Source organism: Schistocerca gregaria, chromosome 10, assembly GCF_023897955.1.
Source record: "Schistocerca gregaria isolate iqSchGreg1 chromosome 10, iqSchGreg1.2, whole genome shotgun sequence".
Classification (NCBI taxonomy): domain Eukaryota; kingdom Metazoa; phylum Arthropoda; class Insecta; order Orthoptera; family Acrididae; genus Schistocerca; species Schistocerca gregaria.
Window position 1 is genome coordinate 86248888 of NC_064929.1, and position 25596 is coordinate 86274483.

The 25596-nt window shown below is 42.7% G+C and overlaps 1 protein-coding gene across 2 annotated transcripts in view; it reads left to right on the forward strand.

The window, feature by feature from the left end:
- LOC126293700 (PHD finger protein 14) overlaps window positions 1-25596 on the forward strand; it is a 180708-nt gene that overhangs the window by 137448 nt on the left and 17664 nt on the right. For both annotated transcript variants that reach the window (XM_049987005.1, XM_049987006.1), the window contains exons 15-16: window positions 5537-5829; window positions 18312-18420. In XM_049987005.1, coding sequence (XP_049842962.1) covers window positions 5537-5829; window positions 18312-18420 — 402 coding nt within the window. The remainder of the gene's footprint in view (window positions 1-5536; window positions 5830-18311; window positions 18421-25596) is intronic.

The following is a 25596-nucleotide window of genomic DNA, read 5'->3' on the forward strand; positions in this document are numbered from 1 at the left end:
TGCAAAAAATCGTAAGTAAATTCCCCACTGCATACCACAGCCTATTCACAAGTTTTCCATGTTGGTACTACCATTAATAAAGCGAGCTATTGGTCCCAAACTGTTGTTTGGGTCTGTTCAAAAGTAATCTCAATATCAAGTTATAGCCAACTTCCAGTAGCATTATTGCACCATATTTGTCTGTACCCCTTTACAAGGACGAAGCTAATGTCAGAGAAGTGAGTTTAAGACATGTACTAAAATTGGAATGAGGATAAGAAGTCTTGTAGCTGTGACATATCGGATACCTATCCGTTTCAGCTCACATCGGGGATCTCCACTGGGGACCTACGTCTCTGATCTCGTTACGAGCGTCCTGTCAGAAGGATTCGAGATCGGACATCTCGCTGCGTGTGGTAGCGGACAAAATTGTTTTGTGTAGCACTGGCAGATTGGTGCGGAGTGCAAACTGGAAGACTGGAGGGGAGCACTAGCAGGACAGAGGCCTTAAGGTCAGCAGGAGAGAAACAGAGGAAACGAGGAAGACGACGTGGGCACAATGGACTGGCACAGCCTAAAGGGGGTAGTCCGCTTCAAATATATCAGATCAACTCTTGGCAAGTAATGGAAATCTGGATTCTGAGCTAGATCACAGAGTGCTAGGTAGATGGAGGAATTGGTAAAGGAAGTCTGCAATCGTTTGTGACAAAAATAAGAACCTCAGAGTCAAGGGAAGGCATTATTGTATGTAGTAAACCCACGGGCAACAACCAAAAGATAGATGTACTGGAGATGAAGATGTTGAGGTGGATGTGTGGAGTTCCTATTCCAAATGAGGAAAGCCACGGAACTCTAAAACTTGTCAAAGTGTCCCAGAAAGTGCAGGAGAGAAGACTCAATTGGTCCAGATGTACCTCGAGAGGAGAATGATCGAGATGTCTGTGGAAGGCTCCAGGTGAACTGGAAAGCTCGAAAAGAGAACAGCGGGCTGCATTTGATGGGATCGGAGGGAAAAGAACTGTCAGATGACACGTGGGACTGACAAGAGTGGGGGAAAATTATCAGAAGTGTCCACTTTGTGTCAAGTGTGAATAGATGCAGAAGAAGAAAAAAGTTATTTGTATCTCTGTTGTGAAGGATTTTTTTCCCCCGCCACCTTACCAGCTCTTTATTTCACTGTTCTGGTTTGCTACTTTTACGTCTCCTTGTGGCTTGCACCACCCCTTCCCAGGTCCTCCTCCTAGCACTGTTGTCGCGAGTCCACTTAATGTTCAAGTGGCGCACATCTCGCTAGCACTCTGCCAATATTCTACTGTTTCTCTCTGCAATTATGTCCGAGCTTCCTTTTTCTTCCCACGTATACAGTTCTGCCGAACTCTATTCGAGTTTTCCGAAATAATTTCTCCTCGGCATTTTATAAACTTGAACGGCTCGGCGACACTGTAAACTCGTTTCTGCTCTCGTCGTGTCTAAAGTTGTGCTCTGAGCACACTACCGCTTCGGAGCACTCGATCCACAGTTCCCATTCTGTCCCGTCCCAACTGTTCTGACTGCCACTTCCTGCTTATTCCGCTCTCCTCACTAATCCAGACAGCTCTTCACACACGCTCAACCACCAACTCTAGCATCTTGGACCAGAATGCCCCCTCCTCCCCCTCCCCGTACTGACAAAGGCTGTGGCCGAGAACTACATGCGAGTGCCTTTCAATTGTCCCTGTCTGCAACCTGAAGTGTCTTCTTTATGGTAGGTAACAATCTATCTTTTGGTACATCGTTGATATCCCTACATGGAGTTGCTCAATTATTTTAAACCAAAACATTCAAAATGTGTGAAAATTAAAATACAAAATAACAATCAACTTACGACAAAAGTTCACACGATCAAATACCTAGGACTAAATGTAGAAAAGAATTTAAGCTGGAATATTCATATTGGCTTCCTATTATCAAGCACATTCAGCAGTTGTGCATTTTCAATGCAAGTACTAGCCAATTATACTGACTTAAATACATGAAAAGCAGCATATCATAGTTATTTTGAACCTGTCAGATTTTCTGGGGAAGTTCAAATAGTGTATTTCGAATATGGAAACAGCAAAAAAGAAAAGAAAAAAGAAAGAAAGAAAGAAAATCAGATACATGTGTACTGCACAGCAAACGGAATCTTGTCACCCATTAGTTCAAAAACAAGAAGTCCTAATTGTTTCCTCTACATAAGTTTATGAAATTATAATCTTCATACAAAGTAGACCAAAATTATTTGAGGAGAAAAATCATTTTAGCAACAGACATGAGGTCTGCTCAAAAACTTCCGGAACATTCTTAATTTCGCACCAGTGACGTGTCAAAGCAAAATGCGGTTTGCATCCCTGCACACGCCTGCATGTTGAATGTGTAACTGCCACAAGTTTCATTGTTGTATGCATTTTAGTTATTGTTCAGTGCTGTATTGAGCAGAGCGTTGTGTAGTATAGTTTGTGAATTTTGAGATGGCACAGGTTGAGGAGCAATATGACTGCAATAAATTTTGCATGAAACTCAAGAAAACCAGTGCAGAGACACACCAAATGATGCAGGGAACCTACAGTGATAAGTGCTTGACTCATACTCAGTGTCACGAATGGTTCACACGGTTTAAAAATGATCGTACAGAAATTAAAGGTGACTCTCATTTGTAATGCCCTTTGATGTCTATCGACAATTCTCATGTCAGAAACAACAACGTAATTTTTCGTGGCAATCGAAGACTGATTGTCCGAGATATTGCAGAAGAATGTAACATTTCAGTCGCATCTTGTCATGAAATGCTGACAAAGCATTGTGAAATGCATCATGTTGCTGCCAAGTTCGTCCCACGGCTCACGAGTCGAGACCAAAAAAACCTGTACCTCGTAACCTGTTAACAGCTTTTGGATCGTGCAAATGAGAAAGAGATGCTCCTTAAGAGAATGGTAACTGGCGACGAGATGTCGGTCTACGGTTATGACGATGAGGCCAAAGTTCAATCTTCCCATTGAGTCAAGAAAGATTCTCCGAGACCAAGAAAAGCTTGTCAGGTCAGACCAAATGTCGGAGCTGTGCTAATCATTTTCTTTGACTTTGAAGCATTAGTTGATCACGAATTCGTGCCACAGGGACAAACTGTTAATCGGTGCTACAGTCGGGATGTGTCGTGACATCTGTGAGATAATGTGGCGAGACAATTTGTGGGTCGTGCATCACAATAACGCATCCACATATTTATCCCCATTGGTGCATGACTACTGCACAAAAAACAAAAGTCACTGTGCTGTCTCCGCCTCCATACTCTCCAGACTTGACCCCTGCGAGCTTTTTTTAATTCCAAAGTTGTAAACTCCATCGAAAGGACGATGATTTGCAACGATAGACGAGATAAAAGAACATTCGCAGACGGAGTCCGTGTGCAACGAGTAAAAAATTTTGTGGATGGGTTTCCAGAATTCTCTGAACAGACCTCGTGTAACATGAGAAATAAAAATAATGTTATGTAACCTAAGCACCAGTTGAAATTACATACACGAACTCCACAGTTTATGGGGATGGCAATATATGACAAGTTAATGGGCAAAACACATGTAATACCAGGCTAGAGATTGTAGAAACAAGACTACAGCAGACTCTGTGGGAGAAGTGCTGCTATTCAGTAGAATAATTCGTAAAAGTGGACAAGAAGTAATTAAATGTTAGATTTTTTAATTGTATGTATTTATAACAAAATTGTATTATTGTAATTGTGCTATTTGTTAACATCAGCTGTTCTATGGTTTATGGTGAAATTTTACCACAATTTTGACCTGTCTCCTGTACCTGAATGAAATGATTTAGGTTACATATGTTATGAAACTAATAAACCACAGGTCACCTTTCTTTTAAAATGCCATCAGCCTGTCTGTCTCTCTGTCCAGAGAAAGGGACCGTTAGTTCTGAAACAACACTTTTACTACGACACACATTTATCGGGTACAAAAATGTCTTAATTATTATACCCCGCCCCCTCCTCCATGAACTATGGACCTTGCCATTGGTGGGGAGGCCTGCATGCCTCAACAATACAGATAGCTGTACTGTAGGTGCAACTACAATGGAGGTGTATATGTTGAGAGGACAGGCAAACACGTGGTTCCTGAAGAGGGGCAGCAGCCTTTTCAGTAGTTGCTGGGGCAGCAGGCTGGATGATTGACTGATCTGGCCTTGTAACACTAACCGAAATGGCCTTGCTGTGCAGGTACTGAACGGCTGAAAGCAAGGGAAAACTCCAGACGTAATTTTTTGCAGAGGGCATTCAGCTTTACTGTATGATTATTCTGTCAGAGACAGCAGAGGACTTGATGGAGCAGTTGAACGCAATGGACAGAGTCTTGAAAGGAGGATATAAGATGAACATCAACAAAAGCAAAACGAGGATAATGGAATGTAGTTGAATTAACTCAGGTGATGCTGAGGGAATTAGATTAGGAAATGAGGCGCTTAGAGTAGGAAAGGAGTTTTGCTATTTGGGGAGCAAATTAACTGATGATGGTCGAAGTAGAGAGGATATAAAATGTTGACTGGCAATGGCAAGGAAAGCGTTTCTGAAGAAGAAAATGGTTCAAATAGCTCTGACCACTATGGGACTTAACTTCTGATGTCATCAGTCCGCTAGAATTTAGAACTACTTAAACCTAACGACATCACACACATCCATGCCCAAGGCAGGATTAGAAACCTGCAACCGTAGCGGTGGCACGGTTCCAAACTGTTGCGCCTAGAACTGCTCGGCCACCTTAGCCGGCTCTGAAGAAGAGAAATTTGTTAACATCGAGCATTGATTTAAGTGTCAGGAAGTCATTTCCGAAAGAATTGTATGGAGTGTAGCCATGTATGGAAGTGAAACGTGGACAATAGCTTGGACAAGAAGAGAATAGAAGCTTTCAAAATGTGGTGCTACAGAAGAATGCTGAAGATTAGAGGGGTAGATCACATAACTAATGAGGAGGTATTGAATAGGATTGGGGAGCAGAGGAGTTTGTGGCACAACGTGACAAGAAGAATGGACCCATTGGTAGGACATGTGCTGAGGCATCAAGGGATCACAAATTTAGCATTGGGGGGAGGGGGGGCAGTGTGGAGGGTAAAAACCGTAGAGGGAGACCAAGAGATGAATACACTAGGCACATTCAGAAGGACGTAGGCTGCAGTAGGTACTGGGAGATGAAGAAGCTTGTACAGGATAGGGTAGCATGGAGAGCTGCATCAAACCAGTCTCAGGACTGAAGACAACAACAACAACAACAGCAACTAACTGCTATATCTTACAATTATATCCATTAATAGTTGTAATGCTCAGATAGAGTGAGCAAATGCAATAGTATCATATCGAATGTTGTTTAATCCTATTCCGTTTATCACAATTCCTTCTTCTACTTCTTCCACCGATTCTCTGAATATGAATTCTGAAGACAACAACCACCACAATTTAATAGTTTCCTCAATAGAGTTTTTCAGTGTATTTCACTTTCACAGTGAAGTGTTATAACGTCCTTACGGCCTGTCGCAGATCAAACCGATTCCGCTGCCGCCGGGAGAGGTGGCCTCTCCGACGGGAGCGCAGCAGATGTTCGTGGCGACGTCGAGCACAGAGACGTTCGCAGTGACGTCCCCCCCACAGCCGACGGTGGCCGCCATCGTGGCGCACCAGCAGGCCGAGGTGCAGCGGCGCTCCAGCGGGGCGAGCAGTGTCACCGGCGGGGCCGGCCCCGGTTCCGCAAACAGGAGGGGCCGCGGCGACGCCGACGTCATGACGCGCTGCGACGTTTGCGGCGGGCCGGGCAGCAACCAGAACCTCGTCAGGTGAGGCGTGCGGCCCAGTGAACGTAGTGGTCACACAGAGATCGGTAGATACGACATTTGTCCTCCAGTAACGTTTTCTCGAGCAGAGGTAGTTGTCGAGTGCGATATTTTCGGCTGCTGTTTGTCACAGTTACTTTTTCAACATTATGGTCGTTTCCAAGTATGAGATTTCGTGCCTACACGTGTGTCATGAAATTTGAAAATCTTCAAGTATGCGTAAAGTTTGCAGTGTTACGTGGCTTTATGCTTAATTACAGACTTAATGTTTCATCTGTTGATTTGTTTTCACCACGTAACGCCCGCGGTTTACGTCTTTCTTTGTTGCTGAGCGATGTATCACCTTTCGTTCTGACGCCGCAACTCTTCCTTTCCTATATGTTTACTACTTTTTATCTGTATAAATGATGAACTATTGGTCTTGCCATTTAACAACTTTTTAATAACTGTGGAAGTATTACAGGCATCGAGTCCCACCTAATGTGTCACCCGCCTACACGTTTTATACGAACCTTTCGAGACTTGATCGATCTGTTTACAAAGGGAAAGCAGAATATCTCTTCCTTTGATGTTGTCCGACAACGACCTAGGAAGCTCGACACCCTCGCGGTCCGGGCTCTTCCGTGGCTTTCGGTAGTTTGCAGCATTCGTTTTGTTCCTTGCCCACTTGCCGCTACGTCGAACGTTCGTGGTGATCTTTGGGCGACGTCTTCCACGTTATTTGCAACATAAATAAACTTTCTTCCCACAGTATTTCTGAAAACCCAAAAAGCAAACTTAAAGAACATAATAATACCAATTGTTCTTACAATTTTTCGTATAATTCTTGGTCGATTTAATGAGGGGTGGGACAGGCCTAAGCCTTGTGACACCACAAGTTCGAGCACTGAAATCCACTATCATTTGTGTACCTTCGTCACGTAATTCCACAAGACGGTATACTGTTGTTTACACATTTGTATTAAAACATTGACTAAGAATATTGAGTCAACAACTACAAAAAGCTTACCTGTGTGTTGTAGTATTGAAAAACATTCTGTCATATGAATACACTACTTTTAAACATTTGGTTAAAGTTACATAGTTGGCTCTGCATTTTTCGTAGTCGATGTAAAATATATGTGTGTAATGCGCGTCAAAATACTCGTTGTCTTATTTATATTTTCTTAATTTACCTTGCAGTTCTACTTTTTATGCTAATACGCATAAACATGGTGCCAATGTAAACATTAGGTAACACTGCAGATTACAGTCTTGTACCACAACCAAAATTTCGCAAGGAGGAGGGTTTCTAATATGGTGCACTAGCTAAACATATCAGTGCTGTTGCCAGCTAAAAAATTGTTAGTTTTTGCGATAGCAAATTAGGTTCTCTGTTCATTTCTTCAACATAGGTAACTTATACATCCATAGTGTGAAAATGTCAATAAACTGATGGCATGTGGCGTTCATTGTTACAGTGCTTAAATGCTAGTTTTAGTTCCTACTTGTGACTCTTGAGAACAGTTTATATTCGATGAGATGGCACAAAGTTCATAGAAAGAAGTAAAGACTGTTGTCAACAGATGGCGGACAGTCTTGAATGTTTCATTGCTAGTTTTATTTGCTACTTCTGATTTCTAGTTGTGTCTGAAATCACGGGCAGATACCGAAAAGAATACTGAAAAGATGTTATTGTGAAAAACTGTGACTTAGCAGTTACTTAAGATTTTGTAGCAGATATGTAATTTCTTGCCCACCTTTGCGCTCCAAGGCTCGAGTGGAGTCATGTACTCTGGTGGTATGACATTCAACATGGTCCAATCTAACATGCACGAAGAAAATAGGAATCCCTACTAATTCAAAGGAAAATTAAAAACGTACTTTATTAGCCATTCTTTCTATAAATTATCTCAATAACAAGATTCGGAGATTGAAAGATTGTTAGTTACAAGGCAGGTAGAAACAATGTTTATTATAAAATGAAATGATGAGTGACAGTGCACTTTTAATAGGACTCAGTATTTGTGAATTTCTGAAGGTGGTACGTAATATCAGAAATTCTAATGCCAGATATTTAAACATTTTCGCATGTGTTTAAGCATGAAATCTTACACTGTAAAATGACCTAAAGTTCTCACCTGAAATGCTGATGACTGGAATTAAAAAGACAATCAAAGACTAAACTGGAACTTCCTGGCAGATTAAAACCGTGTGCCGGACCGAGACTCGACTCAAGCCCCACCCTCACAGCTTTAATTCCACCAGTACCCCATCTCCTACCTTCCAAACTTTACAGAAGCTATCCTGTGAACATTGCAGAACTAGCACTCCTGAAAGAACGTTCTGCAAGGTTGGCAGGAGAGCTTCTGTAAAGTTTGGAAGGTAGGAGACGAGGTACTGGCAGAAGTAAAGCTGTGAGGACGGGGCGTGAGTCGTGCTTGGGTAGCTCAGTCGGTAGAGCACTTGCCCGCGAAAGGCAAAGGTCCCGAGTTCGAGTCTCGGTCGGGCACACAGTTTTAATCTGCCAGGAAATGCTGCAGAGTAAAAATCTCATTCTGACGTAGTGAGGCTAATGATTCCAGCACGGTTCCTCGTGGTCTCATGTACTGGAGACAGTCAGTCCTTCACCACATTAAATAGGTTTATTATTCAGAAAGGTGTTGATACAATTGTTGGCCCTTATTAGGCAGCTACTTCCCCCATTCTTGCTACTCGGTGACTTTAATGCAGATCATCTCCTTTGGAGTTCTCCCAGGACCTGCCAGAGAGGTACCTTCTTGGCTGACCTTCTTAACCAACTCAACCTTTTCTGCCTTAACACTGGAGCACCCATTTCTGTTTCCGACTTCTCGCTCTTGTATTCCCATTTGACCCTCTCCTTTTGCACAGCCCAGCTTGCCCACCGTCTCGAGTGGTCCGTTCTTTCTGACACCTACTCGAACTACCGTTTCCCGTGTGATCTCTGTCTGCTGACTCCTACCCCATCTACATGCGTGCACAAATAGCAGTTTACTATTGCCGGTTGGTAGCTTTGCTTCTCCCTGGCGACCTTTGGAGAACGAGATTGCCCCAGTTGTGATGACCAGTTGGACAATCTCACCAGCATTATACTTACTGCTGCAGAACATTCCATTCCTCGCACTTCCTCTTTACCACGTCGTGTCCTCGTCGCTTGGGGACTGAGGCATGCCGTGATGCAATTCGCGTACGGAGACGTGCTCTCCGCATTTCTAATCGTTATCCTATGGCGACAAAGCGCATTCGTTATGAACAGGTGCGTTCAAAGTGTTGTCGCATTCTTCGGGATAGCAAACGAGGTAGCTAGATTTCATTCCCAAGTTCCTCCGCTTCCTCTGCCGTGTGGTCCAACCTCCGATGGCTCTCTGGGACCAAAAGCCGTTTTACCATTTCTGGCCTCACAGTAGCAGATGATGTTATTGTACACCCTATTGCTATCTCTAACACCTCGGGTTACCATTTTGCAGAAGTTTCGAGCTCTTCACACTATCACCCTGCCTTCCTCCATCAGAAACGAGCAGAAGAGGCTCAGGTGATACACTTCTCTTCACTGAATCGTGAGTGCCACTTTCACTATGAGGGAGCTAAATCGTGCTCTCAGTTCATCCCGATCCTCTGCCCAGGACCAAACACCTTCCACATTCGGACATTGCACCACTTCTCTCGTGTGAGCAAGCACTTTCTGCTTAACACGTACAACCGCATCTGGGCGGAGGGCACACGTCCTGGAGTCTGGTGTGAAACCACCGTCATACCCGTACCTAAGCCTGATAAGGTCGAAAACGTTACTTCTAGCTACCACCCCACCTCTCTTTCCAGCTGCATTTGCTAGGTGACGGAACGCGTGATTCGTGTCTGGCTGGTATGGTGACTCGAGCCTCATAATTTACTGACTAATGCACAGTGTGAATTTGGAGCACGGTGTTCTGGAGTTGGCCATCTCCTTACTTTGTCCACCAGTGACTGTGGCCACGTTTTTCAATTTGAACGTGGGGCTTCCGTGGCCACCTGCCCTGTTTCCTTCAGGCTTTTTTATAAGATCAACTTTTCAGGGTGATTGTGGGTTCTGCCTTGTCGGACACTTTTATCCTGAGTGTCATCCTCTTTAACCCCATTGCGACCTGTCTCCACCAGACATCTCTGGCTCCCTTTTTGTTGGCGATTTTGTCATCTACTGCAGTTCTCCACGAACCTGTTTTACTGAGCGGCATCTCGAGTGGTGTCTCGATCGTCTTCACTCCTGGAGCAACGACAGTGGCTTTCGCTTTTCCACTGATTTGTCTGTATGAATTTATATGAATTTTTTTTCCCTCCGTGTCTACATATTGGGCCCATTGCTCTTCTTTTACTTGAAACTATGACATTCCTGGGGCTCATGCTTGATAGGAAACTCTTGTGGTCCTCCTGTGTCTCTTACCTGGCAGTGTTCTGTACATGGTTCCTCAATGTCCTACGTGTCCTCAATGGTAGTTCCTGGGGTGCCGATTGAACCACGCTCCTCCGTTTGTACTGCTCCCTTGTATGTTCAAAACTCGACTGTGGGTGCTTTGTTTATGCGGTTGCACACCCATCCCTCTTACACCCTCTGAATACTATCTGTCATCACGGCATCTGTTTGGCCACAGTTGCTGTTTACACCAGCCCGGCTGAGAGTCTGTATGCTGAAGCTGCTGAACTACCACTATCCTATTCCCCTGACTTTCTTCTCAGCAGGTACACATGCCATTTGTCTGCTATGCGTGGCCCCCACTCCTGTGCCTCCTCCTTTGATGATCTCTTTGATCATCAGTATGGGGCTCGTTCCTCTCCTCTGTTACCTACCGGAGTCCGCTTTCGGCACTTACTACGGCAGCTTAACTTCACACTACCTGCAACTTCCCCGACGGGTGTGAACCCTTCACCACCTCAGCTTCGTGAAGCACCCCATGTTTACCTCGGCCTTCATTCACTTCCTAAGGACACTACTTCAGCCTCGGTCTATCGCCTTCAATTTCACGACCTTCGCATGGAACTTCGCGATAGTACCTTTGTATACACTGACTGCTCTCAGACCGACCGTGGACTCGGGTGTGCCTTTGTCATTGGCACCCTCGTCTTTCGCTATGGGCTTCTGGCACACTGCTCAGTATTTACAGCAAGCTATTCACCTTTTATCAGGTCACGGAGTACATCTGGCAACGCAGCCTTTTGAATTGTGTCTCTGCTCAGACTCACTCAGTGCCCTTCAAAGTCTATGTGCGCTGTACACTGCCCATCTCTTAGTGCAGCGGGTCCAGGAAGACTGTCACTTGCTCACTTTTGGTGGAGCCAGCGTGTTGTTTTTGTTGGTTCCAGGACATGTTGGTCCGCCAGGAAATGAGGCTGCTGACGCTGCTGCCAAGACTGCAGTCCTCATACCTCAGCCCACGAGTACCTCTATTCCCTCCAACGATATATTTGTTGCCGTCCTTCAGGAGGTGGTGTCCCTGTGGCATTTCCAATGGTCCTCCCTTCACGGGAGTCTCCCAGCAATCAATGTGGACGACCTCCTCTCAGACTTCCCGTCGGGAAGAAATTATTTTAACACAGCTGCATATTGGGCACTGCCTTTTTAGCCATCGTCATTTGCTAAATGCCACTGCCCTACCACTTTGTACACATTGCGCCCAAGTTTTAACTGTCCGCCACTTTCTGATGGACTGCCCCTTTTTTTAACCATTTACATTCCCACTCTGGTTTGCCGTCTGATTTATCAGCTGTTTTGCCAAATGACACACGGGCTGTCGGCCGCGATTTACTTTTTATCCACTGAAGCAATATGGCAAAGGCCATTTAATTTTTAGTTTTGGACCTCCATTTCTGTGTGGTGTCTTTTTTAGATCTTTTTACTCCCTCCTGTCTTCTATTATGTCAAGTGGGACTGACGTATAGTCATTTAACTCCTTTCTGTGTTCATGTTCTATAGTTTTTGACTTGAGAGCATATGACCCCAGTTGTTTTTTGCACCCTAAAGCAAAATAAACGACAACAGACAGCAAAAGGTCATTATTCACAGTGCTGAGAATGGCTGTGAAGTGAGGTCTGAGTGGGCTACGGTCAAATGGGCAATGCCCCAGGGATCAGTGTTGGGGCCACTCCTGTTCCTTATTTATATAAATGATATGCCCTCTAGTATTAAGGGCAACTCTAAAATATTCCTGTTTGCTGATGACATTAGCTTGGTAGTAAAGGATGTTGTGTGCAACATTGGCTCGGTTTCAAATAGTGCAGTTCATGGCTTCTAGATAATAAATTAATGTTAAATACAGTAACACTCAGTTTTTACAGTTTCTAACACAAAATTCAACAAAGCCCAACATTTTAGTTTCACAGAATGGGCTTATTGTTAGTGAGACTGAACAGTTCAAATTTCTAGGTGTTCAGATAGATAGTAAACTGCCGTGGAAAGCCCACGTTCAGGATCTTATTCAAAGACTTAATGCTGCCGTTTTTACTATTAGAACGGTATCTGAAGTAAGTGATCATTCGACACGAAAATTAGTCTGCTTTGCTATTTTCATTCACTTGTGTCGTATGGTATTATATTTTGGAGTAACTCTTCCCATTCTAAAAGGATATTTTTTGGCTCAGAGATGGACGGTTCGTGCAGTAAGAGGTGTAAATTTGTGAACCTCTTGTCGACCCTGTTCACTAGTCTGAGTATTTTGAATTTCTTTAGTGTCATTTCTTGTTAACAATATCAGCTTATTCCCAAGAATAGCAGCTCTCGCTCAGTTAATACTCTGTAGAAATCCAATCTGCATTTGGATCACACTTCCTCAACTCTTGTGCAGAAAGGTGTATAGTGCTGCATCCATTTTCAATAAGCTATCACAAGAAATCAAAAATCTTAGCAGTAATGCACACACTTTCAAATTGAAACTGAAGAGTTTCGTCATGGGTCACTCCTCCTGTTCTGTTAAAGAGTTCCTTGAAAATTTAAGCTAATTTTTATTTTATATTGTTAACTGCATTTACTTAAATTTATGGCTTGACTTTCTTTGCGTTCATAAACATTATATTTTTATCTGTTATTACCTTTATGTTATAATTTCATGTACGGACACATTCCATGACCTTGGAGATTTGCTCCTCAATTTGATCCTACAGAACTTGATGTGTAAAGAAAATAAAATAAAGGCACACTCAGTCAGTGGTTTCAGCCTTATCTCACAAGTAGGAGGCAGATGGTTGAAATTTCTAGTAAAGATACTAATAAAGTGAGATATATATTAACTTATTATGTTAAAATTGCTTAATTTCTATGAACATTCATATTACTGGTTTCAGCATATTATTGCCATCTTCACATAAGATGATAATCCATAAGCAGTTTCGTTGTGCTGTTTAAACTCTGGTTATGTGGGCACTGAACATCATGAAACAATGGAAAATCAGAAATGGAATACCAATAATATGAAATGGATATGTTGTTACTCAGTATGTAGAGGGATGCTGAGGGACAGAGAGATACACACACATTGAGAGAGGACTTTTAGATAGTTTATAATATCAGACAAAATTCTCCTTCAGATATAGGAAACCAGACACTGCACTGGAACAAAACATGAGATAACCTCATAATTTATCCAGACATTCAGATCTAAGGTGACATACTTACTCTCCATCAGGTTGCAAGTTTCACGCATAAAGATTCTGTATCACATACATCCAAGGAAAGTTTAATACTGACCATTTCTTGTACACTCATGCTTTCCGAATTTTGGTGTTAATCTATTGATGTAGAGGTAATTACTGATAATTTATCCAAACAAATTCTGAAACCATTCACATGCGGATCCCTTCATTTTTCCCGACCCAAAGATTACATTTAACTGGAGTGCTCATTACACTCTGTCAATTCAGATGGTCATTACAGTCTCTCAATTCAGATATTCACAGAATGTTTGCTCTCTAAAAACACTAAATTGACATATCATCTGTTTCTTTGTAAACATCGACTCATCAATGTTAAATTTTCTTCTCTTATTGGAGAGATATTGGCCTATTACCCCACGATATTTCATGTACTAGCACTTTTTAGTTGTAATTCATGTAATTTGTTTTTACCAGAGATTGCCTTTACTTCTGCACAGTTGAATGAATAGTATCTGGTACGAAGTATCGTATTTTCAAACAGAATGGAAATTGTGTTTAAATTGCACCATTCCCTTCACTGAAGTTTAAAAATGTTCTTACTCTAGATTGATTTTTTGTCGCCAAAAAAAATTAAGACTCCATTTGCTCTCTTGTGTCAATTTTTTGAATCCAAAGATAATGTTTATCTCCTTATCAGCATTAATTTCAGTCTCGTAATTAACTGTGAACGTAAACTGGCAACATTTCTTCCAGTGCCACTTTGTCAAAAAATTCTCTAGAATTTTTGAAATAAATCAGAACATTGATATCTTCAAATTAACTTCAACAACTTCTCAAAAGTTTTATTTGGTCACAATGTGTGCAGTCTCATATAACAAGATGAGATTACAACTGTCGATCTTTCAAGTCCTCAAGATCAACTGACTTTTTTTCCATACAAATTTCACACACACACGGACTCTGATTCAGACCTCGGACTGTCATCCCCAGGCACTAAAGATTTTATGCAACCACATGATAAAAGAGACACAGTAATGGTGTGATGAATATTTTATTGATATATTATACAGAATGTTCGTAATGTGCAGTACATATACAACTTGAGTTTATATGTCACGATGAAACTGTTTGTGGACTGTCATCACATCTGAAGATAGCAATACTATGGTGGAACTGGAAGTGGTAGCACTAATTAGGCAATCCCAATAGAAGTGTCAGGTATTTAAACTCACTTCATCACACGGATAATTTTTTTCACACATGAATTTGTCGAACAAGTTTTATCCTTGAGAATAGTATCTGCACGACACAAACATTCGGCTGATGCACCGATGTGTTTCTGTATGCGGTAATCAAATGAAAATAAAACGAGCACTTTTATTTACCGAGTGACAATTTGAAAGCAAAAGTGCTTGTGCTTCAAACGTTACATATATTTTTCCTCTCCAATCAGCTCTCAGCTGCATATTAAATTGATTTTCTTAAGAACACCTTATGTATTTTATACAACACTAGCAAACCTGGCAATGCTTTGCAATCGCTAAATATATATGGGAATTTTGATATATGCCCTAATGTCCTTCTCCCTCCCCCCCCTCCCCCTCCCCCTCCCCCACCCCCCTCTTTGAACATCTCCTCCTCCTCCACCACCAGCACCACCACCACCACCACATTTCCCATTAACATATATTGAATGGTCATTACAGCATCGAATAAAAATTTGAAAGAGCTTATCGAGATTATTGGTAGCAATGTATCCCCATTACATATTACATACATATTTATATATTAACAATGTTGTGAAATTAGTTGGTGCACACCATACAGCAGAGATGCCAAGTTGCAGGTAGGCACAAAGAGACTGTCTGCAAATAAGCTTTCGGCCAAAAAGACCTTCACCGAAAATAGACGATATCTGCGTACACTGACAATAACGCAACTCGTAGTCACGTGATCAGAGTCTCCAATTGCCAAGGCCAGACTGTGAGCAGCAGCGCATGACGGGAGTGGCGAGAGGGTGGTCGAGGTAAGGAGGTGGCCGGTGTGGGGACGAGGGAGGAGAGCAGAGTAGGTGTGGGGGACAGTGAGTGCTACTCGTAGAGCATACAGGACAGCGCAGCTAGGCGGAGGGCGGGGAGGAGATTCGCGTATGAGGAGGGAAGTAAAAAAAACTGTGGGTGCATCGGTGGAATAGAGGGCTGTGTAGTGCCGGAGTAGGAACACTGAAGGGGATAGGTGTTGTTGTAAGGACAGGTTGTGGCCAGGAGGGTTACAAAAACTTAGGATATACTGCAGGTGTAGTTCCCACCTGTGCGTTTCAGAAAAGCTGGTGTCAGTAGGAAGAACCCAGGTATCACCGGCTCCGAAGCAGTCACCGAAACAAAGAATGTCATCTCGGGCAGCATGCTGTGCGACTGGGCGCTTCGGCTGTCGTTCCAACGTAGAATGCGGCACAGTGATTGCAATATAGCTTGTAGATCACGTTCCGCTGTATCTTCCTTCGTCGTTGGTGTTGTTGTTGTTGCCGTGAGGCAGCATTATACCAAGTGGAACGGCGCGTCGATCTTAGAGCATGAGATATGGTAACCTTAAGTCATTGACAACACACAACGGTCACGGTAGCACCTGATTCCAGAATAGCTGCAGTAGTTAGGATCTACAAACTAACCCCTCTTGTCCAGGTCCCCAAAACTTAATTCGTAACGAGATCCCTTCGAAGCAAATTGTCATAACCATCATCTATAAAGGCTTCGTACAACGATAAGAAATGTTGCAGTTTATGGAATAATAACAGATACGACCAAACTGTCTTGTTTCTTCTGTTTTATTTAACGTAACTTTGTTCACAGTTTTATTTCACATTCACCACTCATTCACACTCTGATGTGGAGTATATGCGAGTACCTGAACCCTAACTCCCAAGTTCCATTGAAACCCTTTGATGGACAGTTTTGGTTGCTCGACACCAACAGTCAATGATAATGATACAGTATTTTGTAATTGACTCTTCTAGTTTAGCCATCACCTCCACAAATGGTTGTTAGGTGTAAGACAATTACACACTTTTCTCTCCGATCCACAAATATTAAGAGTTTGCGTAAAAGTTAACGTTTTTCTCCTCTTCATAAATTGGAGCCCACTCTCCGTGACATAATTAAAAAAAAAAAAAAAAAAAAAAAAAAAAAAAGAGAGATTTCAATACCGCATCCCTTGTGAGATACGTATAGATTTATCCCGGAACTGACCGCTCTGTAGGTGTACTCAATTTAATAACCACACTTCACTATCCGCGATTTCACTTCTTTACTTGTTTATTTCTATGAGTAAATGAAAAAAAGATGCCATATCATCGGCTTTGTCGATATAAAGCAAAACACCTCAATATGCCCAATTTTACCTCTTCTTATAGGATCGGCTACCTTACTCTTTAATTTACTACATATTATTTCCCGTAACACTAAACAGGTATTGCCGTTATATTTCAATTGTATTCAAAAGCATGTTATTATTATTATGACCGACCAAATCGTAACAAATTGCGCGGCGTGCATTTTTAACGATTGCTTTACACTGGCCGAGCCATTATTCATGCAATATTATATGTAAATATACAGACAGGACCGAAAGATCAATCTCTCTACCGTAACCAATAGAGACAAATACGCTATTCAAGTTCCGTTACATCTATCTTGACTCGTATTGTTACAGTGTGATTTGATTCACAGTTAGCCCTGACTTCGATGGGATAGGTGATGCTCGTGACTGGACCGGAATAGGTGGTGGTGGGAGGATGTGCGGGGCTCAACGGGTGGCGGAATACCAGTGTTGGAGGGGTGGTAAGGATAGTGGGCAGGACATTCCTCATTTTAGGGCTCCTTTCCTCGACCTTCATTTGTCATTTTCCTTACACACCTATCCCCTTCGCTGTTCGCATTCCAGAGTTATACAGTCTTCTATTCCACTAATGTGCACACACTCTTTCTATTTCTCTCATTTCCCACACCACCCGCTTTCCCCCTCCCCTCTACACGTAGCTACCCTGCCCTCTCCCCATCTCATCCTTGTATGCTTCCACAAGCAGCAATTCCCATCCATGACCCCTACCCTGCTATCCCTCCCTCTCCCTGCCCCAGCCTCCCCCTTACGCCCACCATCTGCTCACTTCTCCTGTCACACATTGCCGCTCGCAGTCGAGCCTCGACAGCCGACGACTGTAATTGAGCGTGTGCGAGTTGCATGTGTGAGTGTGTGTATTTCCGAAGAAGACCATTTCTGCCAAAAGCTTACTTGGCTGACAGTCTTTAAGTTGTGCTTATCGGCAACCCTCAGCATCTCCACTGTATGAATAGCATCTATCTTTTTCATAATATTGTCATTATTCCATCCCGAATTTTCTGTTGTTTGATATTTATATATTACATATATTTAAAAATATGTAGTCTATGTCCATTTGAATGTTCATTATTGTGTAAACGTTTGTAGTAATTTGACAAGAACTTTTTGAAATTTTTGCTAACAATAACTTGATAACTTGTCTCGGTACACAAGTATAAATTTTTTTTGAAGAACACTGTTTACACTTTATCTTTTCGTGATTAATTGTAATATTTGAATCGACAGTGGAACACCTAATTCTGCTTTTGGTTTGTTACTGTATGTAACAGGTCTTTAACATATAATGAAATTCCAGAAAGAATATTCCACCTGATGTTTGTAATTTCGTGAGTGATGTCTCCCCAAACATAAATTTGTCAATGTAGAACATTTCAGTGAGATATAATTGAATAATGAGTAAAAACATTAAATATATATGTAGGTTCAATTGCATCTGAGCTAAATTGTGTATCTCATTTACATTTTTCCCACAGATGTGACGAGTGCCTAAAGTGTTTCCATTTCACGTGCTTGGACCCGCCAGTGAAGAAGTCACCGAAGAGGCGCGGGTACTCTTGGCACTGTGCCGATTGTGACCCGACGGTAAGCTCATAGTTTGCTGTGAAATTTTGTAATCTAGTGTACTATTGTAATGGCAGCAGTTTCCCGTGGACGCAAAATGGCAGCACAGGCCTTTGGATCGCAGTTGTGACAATTTATAGTTCCTCAGTATATTTTTGATAGAATTTTGGCGAAGGAAGACTGGACGCTATTGACAGTTTGCAAATTTGTTGCCGATTACCCCTCACGAAATGGCACAAAAAGTGGTAGAGGAGACACTCGGAGCGCTTCTCCATTGCCCCACTTCTCGCTACACCATTCGCTATGTACAATGCCTGTTTCCATTTCTATTTGAGGCCTTAATTCTATTTTGTTTTTATTTGCAAACAATACTTGTGGAGAACTGAGTAGAGTGATTCATTGGGAAATGGCAGATGTATTGTCTGTAGGTGAATTTGGGGGAAATGGGATGAGTCTTATTTAGGTTCTCCACTAAATAAACTGTGTTACACGTTCCTAAAGAAGGTAGTACTGGTCAGAATTAAATGAAGAGTTCCTATAATGATATGTCTGGAAACCGATGCCTGCTGAAATATTGGCCAATCCGTCCTCTCGCTTTCATCTGGTTGTTATGTAGGAGCAGACATTGTAGGTAGTGCCACCTGTGGTTACCAAACATCCTGACGCATCCTTCCACCGTTCTTCACGGTGACTCGCGTACTTGGCACGTTCTGTTTAGATCAAGCCGTGCATATATGTCATACTCTCCTGTAATGTCTGCCAATTGTCTCTGGGTCACAGATACCTGTAAATGACCAACAGTCAGAAAACTAACTGATGTACGATCAGTGAACCTGTGTGACAGGATCTGCTCGACCAGTTGTTCACCCACTAAATATCGGGATGAGATGCTGTCACACAGTCTGTAGAAAATGGGGTATGTCTTACTGTTTATAGACTGTGATCGTCGTCTTTATGCGAGGGTAACATTCTCCAGTAGTGCCGGTAACTCATTGCGCAGAAGTTGTCGACGTGTGTCATCTGTTAAATCTGTTTGATAAAGTATTCAGCCCCAAGATTCTGTCACTGACCATTCTCGTCCGTACGTTGATACTGGAGTTATCCCGATGCCTCACCTTCGCAATCTCGTGCGAATTTCTCTCTGTCCACACGCAGATGTTGTGGTAATGTATTATTTCATCTTTTGTGAATCTTCCCTTGACTGTAAATGAAATGCAGGCTGTGAACTGTGGATCTTAAACGGCTCATGTCCAAGTATTGGTTTCCAGGCATATCATTATAGGAACTTTTCTTGTAGTTTTGACCAATACTAGCTCCTGTGGCACCTTGTTTAAAAAACAGTTTGTGTATTGCCAGTTTCACTAAACAACTGTTGCCGAATTCCTTCCAGAGACGCAGCCCACGTAGCCGGTATTCTCACCTCCTCCCTCTGCAGCTGATTGAGGTGGCACAGTGGTAACACACACACTGCACACACATTCGGGAGGGCAGTTGTTCGAATCTGTGCCTGGCGAATCCTCCAGATTTCAGTTTTCCGCAGTTCCCCGAATCCTTCGAGGCAGGTGCTGGAGTAGCCTACCAAAGTTGAAACAGCCAATTTTGTTTCCTGTCTTTACGCATTCTCATTGTCTGTGGGACATTAAACCCTAATCTTCCTTACTGCCTTCTCCTTCCACCGCAACAACTTTGGGATCGACTATTTAAAACCATCTGTAACATAGTGTAGGTTCTACATCTACATCCATGCTCCACAAGCCACCTGGTGGTGTGTGGCGGAGGGTACCTTGAGTACCTCTATCGGTTCTCCCTTCTATTCCAGTCTCGTATTGTTTGTGGAAAGAAGGATTGTCGGTATGCTTCCGTGTGGGCTCTAATCTCTCTGATTTTATCCTCACGGTCTCTTTGCAAGATATACGTAGGAGGGAGCAATATACTGCTCGACTGCTCGGTGAAGTTATGCTCTCGAAACTTCAACAAAAGCCCGTACCGAGCTACTGAGCATCTCTCCTGCAGAGTCTTCCACTGGAGTTTATCTGTCATCTCCGTAACGCTTTCGCGATTACTAAATGATCCTGTAACGAAGTGCACTGCTCTCTGTTGGATCTTCTGTATCTCTTCTATCAGCCCTATCTGGTACGGATCCCACATTGCTGAGCAGTATTCAAGCAGTGGGTGAACAAGCATACTGTAACCTACTTCCTTTGTTTTCGGATTGCATTTCCTTAGGGTTCTTCCAATGAATCTTAGTCTGGCATCTGCTTTACCGACGATCAACTTTATATGATCATTCCATTTTAAATCACCCCTAATGAGTACTCCCAGAAATTTATGGAATTAACTGCTTCCAGTTGCTTCCTGCTATATTGTAGCTAAATGATATGGGATCTTTTTTTCTATGTATTCACAGCACATTACACTTGTCTACATTGAGATTCAATTGCCATTCCCTGCACCAGGTTAGGGACCCAGACGTTGTCACAACCGACATCCATTCACTATGATGGGCCCCCATTTGTGAATTTCAAAATTGATGCATAGTGTAGTGATTAAGTTCCTTGGCTCCTGTGATAAAGATCCTGGGTTTGTGTTCTGTCAGTTGCTATCTACCTTTTTTTAAATATATATTTATTGAAATAACTGTCATTGTTATTTTTATAAACTAATTGGTTTTATAAGTAAAACAAAGTTCGAGCAAAGTCGGTAGATGAAGGAACAACTGCAATAATGTGACTAGAAATATAAAATAGTGAAATGAAAGAAACTGATGTAAATTCACACAGCCAAAGACTCCTAAGGAAGAAAGGAAGACAAATTGGGAGCAAATATAAAGTTTATGTGATGATTCAAATGATGCAGCAAAGGCTTACAAATGAAACAGTAATTATATTTAAAACAATTAATTGAATAAAGATAGTGATTAATTTTTTGTCAGTTAGTCACAAATGAGGGCCAGCTAGGATGCAGGGTACGATATCTGGGACCGGCGGCCTAAGCTGCACCAGTGTACATGCGGTGTCAAAAAAGTGAGTGCCACTTCTGGGGAGCTCTCCTAGTAAGTTCTTGACACACTCATACTGCAGTTCTTGCCGAGTGTGGTGAACAGCAGCCAGGTTTGTGGGCGTATTAATCAGGTGTGTATCTGACCCCACACTTCAGCCCAAAGGTGGTTGACAAGGTTCAGGTGAGATCAGTACAGCCATTTTCTTAGAACACAGGTGCCGTAGCCTTACTTTTGTGGACTGGAGCATTGTTGTGATAACAAAGAAAAAGTTAAGTTTGAAACTGTTAGAATATATCTAGAAACAAAGATAACGAAACTTACCTGGCGAAAGCGTTGGTATGTTGATAGAGACACTAACAAACACCAACACAAACACACACAAAATTCAAGCTTTCGCAACCCACGGTTGTTTCAGCAGGAAAAACTGTGAGTTGTGAAAGCTTGAATTTTGTGTGTGTGTTTGTGTTTGTTAGTGTCTCTATCAACATACCAACGCTTTCGCCGGGTAAGTTTCGTCATCTTTGTTTTTAGGTATATTTTTCCCACGTGGAATGTTTCCCTTTATTATATTCATATCATTAAACTGTTAGAATAGTATGAGAAGCACACTATGTAAGTACTTGTGACTTTCTTCCTCTGAACCTAAGGTAATAGTCAGAGTGTAAACTAGGAGAAACAACCAGAAATGATTGTAGAAAATCTGGATGTATAATTATTCATTTTAGAGGTGGTAGTGGTGGCAATCTTCAGACCAAAACTGTTGATGCAGCTCTCATGCTAGTTTATGCTGTACAGGCCTCATCTGCAAACAACTGCCACACCTTCACATCTGTTTCGACTTGCTTACTGTTTTCGAGTCTTGGTCTGCCTCTACAATTTGCATAATTTTTTGGATAGAGTGCTGTGGGTAAACACAGCATTTGCACATAAACTGTGTCGCAGCATCTCTACATCTATGCCTACATCCGTGCTCTGCAAGCCACCACAAAAGTACGTGACAGAGGGTACGTTCCACTGTACCAGTCTCTTTTTTTTTTTCCCCCCCACACTGTTCATATTTGGAGCAGAGGAAGAATGATCGAATGCCTCTATGTGCTGTAGTTAGTCTTGACCTCACACTCACCAAGTGAGCAACAGGTATGGGGCTGTAGGATATTCCCAGAGACACCATCCAAAACCTGTTCTCAAAACTTTGTTAGTAGACTTTCTCGGAATAGTTAACGTCTGTCTTTGATAGACTGCAAGTTCAGTTTCTTCAGTATCACTGTAACACTCTCCCGTGGGTCCAATAAACCTATGACCATTCGTACAGCCCAGTATTCAACCGATAAACCGATGTCTACCACCTGCTCTAACCACAACTGAGCCCATGTGATATTACATTTGATATCCCTAGAAAGTTTTACACATAGGTATTTGTACGAGTTGGCCATTCTGACTGTGATTCATTGCTATTATAGTCACAGGACAGTGCATTTTTCCGTTTTGTGAAGTGCGCAATTCTACATGTCTGAACATATGCCAGTCTTTGTTTGCAACACTTTGAAATCTTGTGAGCTCTGACTGAATATTTATGGAACTTCTTTCAGACAGTACGTCATTATAGATTACTGGATCATCTGCAAAAAGCCTGGCATTACTATCAATCGTGTCTGTAAGATTGTTTGTATACAACATGAAGAACAAGGATCCCAACACATTTCCCTGGGGAACTCTGGAAGTTGCTTCTACATCTGACGAGGACTCTCCATCTGAGATAACGTGCTGGGTATCTTCTACCAAAAAGTCCTCAATCCAGTCACAAATTTTACTTCTGACAAGAAGTGTAAGTGTGACACTGAGCCAAATACTTTTTGGAAATGGACAAATACTGAATCTACCTGACTCCCTCGATCCGTGAGAAAAGTGCGAGCCGGATTTCATGCAATCGATGTTTTACAAATCCTTGCTGGTATGTGTGGAGGAGGTCATTCTGTTCGAAATACCTCATTATGTTTAAACTCGGAATTATTTTGATTAAGAATTAGTTTGTATCATATTTTATTTTTTATTTCAATTCTACAACAAATCAGTGTCAGAGATATTGGACAGTAGTTTTGTGGGTCACTTGTAGACGGGTGTTGCCTGTTCTTTCTTCCAACCACTAGGCAACACCACTGACACTAATACTGATTTCACTCATCGTTTTCCAGTTGCCAGAGCGGAAAACAGTTTGGGCGTGTTGTGGGGGGATGGAGACCTGTAGCACACTGACGACACGGCACAGTATTATTTTTTGCACAGGATTTCACACATCCACTTTCTTACATACTCACCCTGTCTGCCAATTCAGAGGCCCCAGATTTTAATAGTTATTGCAAGTTCTATCCGATGTGCACCGTTCTCCCTCCGCCTCGCCCTCCTTTCCCCTGTAATATTGTTCTCCTTCTCCATGTTGTTTATCAGGTTTCATTCTTTTTATCATCTGTTGAATTTCCTTGCGTACCAGATTTTTCACCCGCTCTGGCCACTGTTTTCTTTTTTTCCACTCCTCCAGCGCCTGTCACCTCTGTCCCACCTACACTTGTAGACAGATATTTTATTGTCTTTATTGACCCCTAGCTTAAACCAAACAGCAAGCTCATACTTGCAAAATATGAAATATTGATAGAAAAATTGGTATTCGAATATTTGCTTGTTTGCACAAACATAGGCATTTAAAATCAGTTGTTATAGAACACTTCTCTGCAGTCCACTGTCAGTTATATGTCAGTCATGTGTAGATACTTGTAGTTATACGCTGTCCTCTCTGGAATTCTCACTTCTCAGTTGCCACTTGTAACAGCTCCATTTTCCACACTTCATTGACTGCTCGTGCCTGTTTTCAGTTTTCTCTTGTGCCCCAATTTTCTGTCGTGTCCTATTGTCTCTTATTTTATCTCAAGTGTGTACAGGTCATTTGGCCAGTTTCACATTTTGTCCCATTTTGTTTCTCAATGCTCAAATTCTGAGGGCTCCACCATTCTGTGCTGAGGTCACCAAGTAACAGGCAGTTATTCTCCGGCCTCAGCTGTGCGCTCGGACAGCGTTGGGCCACATGAGTGTGTCCGATAGGAAAGTTGCTTTGCCAGTCAGTGTGCATATTCAGAGAGGCAGCCAGAATGGGCAGCTAGTCCTTTCCCGACAACAGGCCCATATATTTGATTTTTTAATATTATAGTGCAATAAAGTGCCATTTTGTCAATTTTCCCGTTTCCAATTACTACTGGCAGTGGACGTTTCTGTAGAATCTGACGAGAAGTTGACAAGTGGATCCTCTGAATCCATTGGGCAAGCCCCCCCCCCCCCCCCCCCCGCGCGCGCGCGCCCACACCCACACCCACACCCACACCCACACCCACACCCACACCCACACCCACACACACACACACACACACACACACACACACACACACACACACACACACACACAAAGTTTTACAAATAAATGTCAGGAAAAAAGTTGCAGTGGCATAATTCCTGCCGTGCCTGAGCCTGTGCGGAAGTTTGTCCTCTAAATCTGCAAATCTCACTACCTCTCCCTTTTCCCCTCTCACAGTGTCAAAGTTTTAATAAAATTTCCTCAGGCTTCTGCCCACGCCGAGTGATCGAAATTTGACACTCTTTCAGCCGAATACTCTTCGACCGTAGTCGAGTCGCTACTTCCGACTCGGACGTAGCGGGCGGCACCGTCCTTGCACCGCCACACTGTCGGATGCGGCAACTACTCCGGTGCCGAGCCAAACTCGGGTCTCATGACAGCCAGATCGTGTGCACTAGCGTATGGGACCCTGTACTTTATGACGGCGTCTGCTATTATTTCTGTAGCTCGAGGCTGTGTACTGTACAGTAGTCGTGGAAAGAGCTGGAGGTGTATTCCTCTTCAGAGGTAGAACAGTAAAAGAAACTGTAGAAATTAAAATTTCCGGAAACATTCGACATCCCCAGTAATGTGCAGCTGAGTACGGTGTGGGGTGCTGTCGTCACAAAGTTGGAAAAGGTGCAGCGACAGTGCGGTTCCTGTAGCTGTAGACTGGCGACGGGCACAGTAATGTGACCCTCACAGCACCTATAATTACCACTCTGAAATAATCGGAGGATCTCGATCCCCTGCCGGATAAAGGCATGCTGTAGGCTGGAGCTGTACACACCCGCACTGCCACTGCTACTTCTGCTGC